This window comes from Apaloderma vittatum, unplaced genomic scaffold, assembly GCF_000703405.1.
Source record: "Apaloderma vittatum isolate BGI_N311 unplaced genomic scaffold, ASM70340v1 scaffold2074, whole genome shotgun sequence".
Classification (NCBI taxonomy): Eukaryota; Metazoa; Chordata; class Aves; order Trogoniformes; family Trogonidae; genus Apaloderma; species Apaloderma vittatum.
The window spans coordinates 1,337-6,663 of NW_009711892.1; the positions used below are offsets into that span (position 1 = coordinate 1,337).

The window sequence follows — 5,327 nt, forward strand, 5'->3', positions numbered from 1 at the left end:
AGGTTCCTGGAGTGTGTGGAAGATAGCTTCCTGACAGCGCTGGTAAGTGAGCCTACCAGGGGAGGTGTCTCACTAGACCAGCTGCTTCTAATTAATTAGAGAAGGACTGGTGAGTGATGTGGTGGTTGGAGGCCATCTTGGCCTTAGTGAGTATGAAATGATAGAGTTCTTGATTCTTGGTGAAGTAAGGAGAGGGGTCAGAAAACCACTGCCATGCACTTCAGGAGGGAGAAATTTGGGAGATAGTCTTGAATGGCAAAGTGGTCCAGGAAGGCTGGACATTTTTCAAGAAGGAAGTCTTAAAGGCTCTTAAATGGCTATCCCTATGTGCTGTACTACAAGCTGACGAGGAAGACGATGGACCTGGCTGAACTGGGATCTTTTGCTGGGATTCAGGAGTATAAAGGAGAGTGTACCATCTCTGGGAGAAGAGGCAGGCAACTCAAGAGGAGTAAAGGGATCTAGTAGTGTCATGCAGAGAGAACATTAGCAAGGCAAGAGCCCTGGCAGAACTCAATCTGGCCGCTATCGTAAGAGGTAATTAAAAATGTTTTTACAACTACTTTAATAACAAAAGGAAAGCCAAGGAGAGTCTCCATCCTTTATTGGATGCGGTGGAAGCATTGCCACCAAGGATGAGGAAAAGGCTGAGATACTTAGTGCCTTCTTTGCCTCAGTCTTTAATAGTCAGGCCAGTTATCCTCAGGATATTCAGTATCTGAAGCCAAAAGGCAGAGATGAAGAGAAGAATATATCTCCCATAGTCCAGGAGGGACACCTGCTGTGTCACCTGGAAACTCACAAGTCTGTGGGACTGGATGGGATGTAACCCAGAGGGCTGAGGGAGCTGATGGAGGAAATCACCAAGCCACTCCATCATTTATCAACCGTCCTCATTAACAGGGGACGTCCTGGATGACTGGAGACTTGCCAATGTGACGCCCATCTTCAGGAAGGGCCAGAAGGAGGATCTGCGGAACTAAAGGCCTGTCAACCTGAACTCGCTACCAGGGAAGCTTCATTTTGAGTGCACTGCCACGGCATGTGCAGGGAAACCAGGGCATCAGGCCCAGCCAGCATGGCTTTCTGAAAATAGGTCCTGCTTGAGCAACCCGACCTTCTTCTACGACCAGATGACCCGCCTAGTAGATAAGGCTGTGGAATTTGTACCTGGACTTTAGTAAATCCTTTGACACTGTTTCCCACATGATTCTGCTAGAGAAACAGGCATGTCCTGGCTGAGATAGGTGTACTCTTTGCTAAGTTAAAACCTAGCTGGATGGCTGAGCCCAGAGAAGTGGTGAATAGAGTTAAAATCCCGTTGGTGGCCAGTCACAACGGATGTTCCCCAGATCTCCATTTTCGAGCCAGTCTTGTTGAATATATTGGTCAATGATCTCAATGAGATGATTCAGTGCACTGTCAGTAAGATGACACCAGATTGGGTGGGAGTGTTGACCTGGTGGAGGGCAGGGAGGGTCTGCAAGCCAAGACTGCCCCCAACCTTAATGTCCTCAACTAGTCTCTCATTATTTGTTAATATAGGTTCAAGCAGTACTCCTCTCCTTGTTGGCTCCTCCACAACCTGTGTCAAAAAGTTAGTGTTAACACACTGCAGAAACCTCCAGCCAATCTCAAGCTAATTTCAGTCTGTCCTGATAACCAGTGCCTGTGACTGCGAGGCTAATTCTGGCTCTCTGTAGACGTCCTCATCAGCTTCCTCATCTTAATAAGGTGGCCTGTTAGAGACAGATATAGCATCGTGTCCCATTTTAGCCTGGCCCTTAATTCTTACCCACAAACTCTCAACTTGCTCTTCGGCCACGTCTGAGCAGAGCTCTCTCATGTAACGTGCACCTCCCCCACCATGCATTGCTGCCACATCTTTCCTAAAGAGGACTGAGATATCCAGTCATGTGAGCTATCCCACCATGTCTCCATAACTGCTGTCATGTCATAGCCCTTCAACCGACACAGATCTCTTATTCCATGTGCTGGGTGCACTGGTGTAGAGGCATTTCAGAGAGGAAGCTGAGCATGAATCTTTCACCCTAGAAGGGGAGAAGACTTTCTGAATCACTTCATGGCAAGTAGCTGAGGACATTTCGTTAATGCTCTGAATGGTCAAGCTCATTCTCTAGATGGATGTTAAAGTTCGAATATTGCCCCAGTCCCCCAAGTTCTTCAGGTGGAAGCGTGTTTAACTAATTTCACCAGTCTGCTGCCAAAAAATCCTTGTCCCTTCCAGATACATGGATCCCATCCCTCTCTAACAGTTATGGGCAGAAAAGAATGTCCCAATGTTGACGAAGGAAAAGCTTCAGGATGACACGAGTGATGTTGAAAGACTTTGATATATTTCGTACACATATTTATGAATGCCTCTAGATCAGGGGATGCAGGGGAGGGGCAGGTGGAGTTAAGACTCAGGGACATTTCCTAGACTATTCACCATTTCCCAGTTCCTGCACACAAAGGAAGAGGACCACTCTTCACTAAGAGCCTGAGGGACTGCCGACCTCCACAAAGCCTCACACACACCCACACTTCCTCAAATGAACACAGCAGTAGTCAGGATTCCAATTCACAAGATGTTCTCTAGGGCCAAGCTACCTCTGAGCAGAGTCACAGGAAGACAAGGACTGATGACAATTGGCTGTGGAGTGACTAGGGATGTTTCCCCATGCTTCAGGAGGCAATGTCTGAAGGAGGATGTGCTGCAGAGTGTCCCAGTCTCCAATGTCTCTCACAGGGATGCTTCCCAATGCAGAACTCCCTCCTCTTTGCCCTACAAAGCAATGACTTTTGGCCTCAGCTCTCACAATGCAGATGGAAAGATCAACTAAGAAACACAAGTAGGCTTGCAGAAAATTTTTAATGAGACTAAAGGCCCAAGAGAAGGTCCCTGGAGTGCGGAACAGCAGGACTAGCCAAGAATCTGTTCCTCTTTTCCTGTGGCAGAGTTCCCACAGGGCAGATGTTGACCTGCCTGGGAAAGATAAACAGGTTAACAGGTCCCTCCAGGCTGGTGTCTGTGGTCTCCACAGCACACTTTGAGCGGGGCACAAAGCATCAAAGAAAGAGAGAAGAAGGATGAGTGAAGAAATTTTGACATTGGCCATGTTTTCCGAGACTCCTCAGGCTCATCTCTTCATGTCTGCATTTGCAGGACAAGCCAGAGATGATCAGGTGCTCTTAAAACAATGGCACAGCCTTTGATCCTCTGTCCAGCACCATATTCTGAGTTCTGCTGAGATCTTGCCTAAGATGGTTGTCAGCATCTTTAGCAGGGCGGGCACCTTCTGCCACAGTAGCGGTTGGTGATGCAGGAGAGGTCAAAGCCCCCAGAGTTGATGGGCACGCCCTCACAGCTCAGGATGCTGCCAACAGCAGCGGAGGTGGAGGAGCCCACAACGGTGTTCTGTGGGAAGGAGCTGAGGATGGGGCCGGGCAGGGCCACCACCACGGGGGAGGGCTCGATGACAACGGTGGAGCTCTGGCACTGCCGCACACAGGGCTCATTGCAGCTGTTGGCCAGTGGGGTTGGGCCACAGGGCTGGCAGCAGGGTACACACGGGGTGCAGCAGGACATGTCTTGAAGCTTGCGGTGCACCTGGGAGAGAGGGCAGAGAGGAAGGAGAGGACAGTAATTGGTGAGGAGTAGCCTGAACAACCTGTCATGAACAAGCCAAGTCCATCCGATGAGTACCCGAAACAACCTGTCATGAACAAGCCAAGTCCATCCATGACTGGAAAGATGGAGACCATGCCAGGAGTCATATGGTCCTCAATGCCTCCTTCAGGAAAGGACTACAAAGCTCACTCTATCGCAAGGAACCTCTCTCTTAGTGGATAAACTGAAAGCAGGCACAGTCTCATCCGGATCTCTCTCTAAGCAGAACTTCTCCTCACTTCCCTCTGTCAGGAGAAGGGGTCCCAAACCCCAACATATGACAAAGCCAGCATCAGCTGAGACCTCCGTTGAATGGAGATCTGCCATGGACCAGGAGGAGAAGGGATTTTCAGACTCACCACTTCCGAGGAGAAGGACACAGAAGAAGTGGATGAGAAAGCAGTGACTTGGGCTTCATTTTATACCTGCCCCTCATTGCTTCAGGACCTGGGGCACCCTTGGCAGAGGTAACAATTTTCTGACATACTCTTCTTGAATGCAAAGCATCACATATGGGCTGTGGTTTTACTTCCTGTACTGCTTCCCTTTCATTTCCAGGTTTATGCCATGCCCATTTCCAAAGAGAGTATTCCTCAGAGCTCTGGGATGAAAGGCTCCAAGAATTGTCAGACAGGAATGCAGCAGTGTGGGCAGAAGAATCAGCCCAAGTGCAGGATTGGTCCAGAGAAGGGAAGTGACTTCACACTGAGTCCCTCTCAGTGCCAAACTGTGCCACTGTTTGAAGTGGCACTCTCAGGAAGAAGATCCAACACTCCTCAGCTGGATACCAAAGGAATTTTCTGGATGAGGTCATGCCCTATCCTTCTCTTTCTCTCCCTCATCTTCTCACCCCAATGGTGCCTTCTTTGGTCTGTGTGTGTTGTGCTGCTTGTTTTGACCCCATCCTGCCTATCACTGCCATCACGAACACCTTTTTTCTTGCTTTAGATCATATCCCTGTGCATTTTGTGGCTACACAAAAGAAGGTATGAGAATCCCTGGGGCTTTGTCCTTCCCTAGAATGCTCTAGGCCCCTCTGTGGTGGACTCCCAGGTTGCCAGGGTCCTCCTCTCTACCCTTTTTAAAGTTGGGTGTGATACATTTCCGTTCTTCCAGGCCACAAGGACTTCACCTGACTGCTGAGATTTTTCAAATACCATGGAGTGTGTCTTGGTGACTACATCAGCCCATTCCCTCAGGACTCTGGCATGCATCTGAGTTGAAGGACAACAAGACTGGGACCAGGGGATAAAATTCCTTTCCACTGTAAGTGAAGATAAGATTTGTGACCACCTGAGGTACCTGAATGTACGCAAGTCTATCAGACTTGTCAGCCTCACCTCTATGCCTGGAAAGAATAGGAAAGAGATTCATAGATTCATAGATTATCAGGATGGAAATGACCTAAAGTAGTCCAAACCTTTAAGGATCCTCCTAGAACCTCTGCTAAGGCACATGGAGGACAGAGAGATGATTCAAGACAGCACTCCTGGCTTTGCCTATGGCAGGTCTTGCCTGGCCAATGTAATGACTTTCAACGTTGGAGTGACCACGTCAGTGGACAAGGGAAGATCAATGGATGTCATCTACCTGGACTTCTGCAAGGCCTTTTGTACAGTTCCCCCACAACATCCTTCTCTCTGAGTTGAAGAGA

At 48.8% G+C, this 5,327-nt stretch overlaps 1 protein-coding gene across 1 annotated transcript; it reads right to left on the minus strand.

Moving 5' to 3' along the window:
- Positions 1-3,279: 3,279 nt before the first annotated feature.
- Positions 3,280-3,612, minus strand: LOC104269757 (feather keratin Cos1-1/Cos1-3/Cos2-1-like). Its single transcript, XM_009867770.1, has one exon. It carries the CDS (start codon positions 3,590-3,592, stop codon positions 3,284-3,286), a length of 309 nt encoding a protein of 102 aa, XP_009866072.1. The 5' UTR covers positions 3,593-3,612; the 3' UTR covers positions 3,280-3,283.
- Between the last annotated feature and the right edge of the window lie 1,715 nt (positions 3,613-5,327).

Excerpts from the sequence above, each read along its gene's own strand:
- LOC104269757 (XM_009867770.1), bottom strand. The coding sequence starts at position 3,592 with ATGTCCTGCTGCACCCCGTGTGTACCCTGCTGCCAGCCCTGTGGCCCA.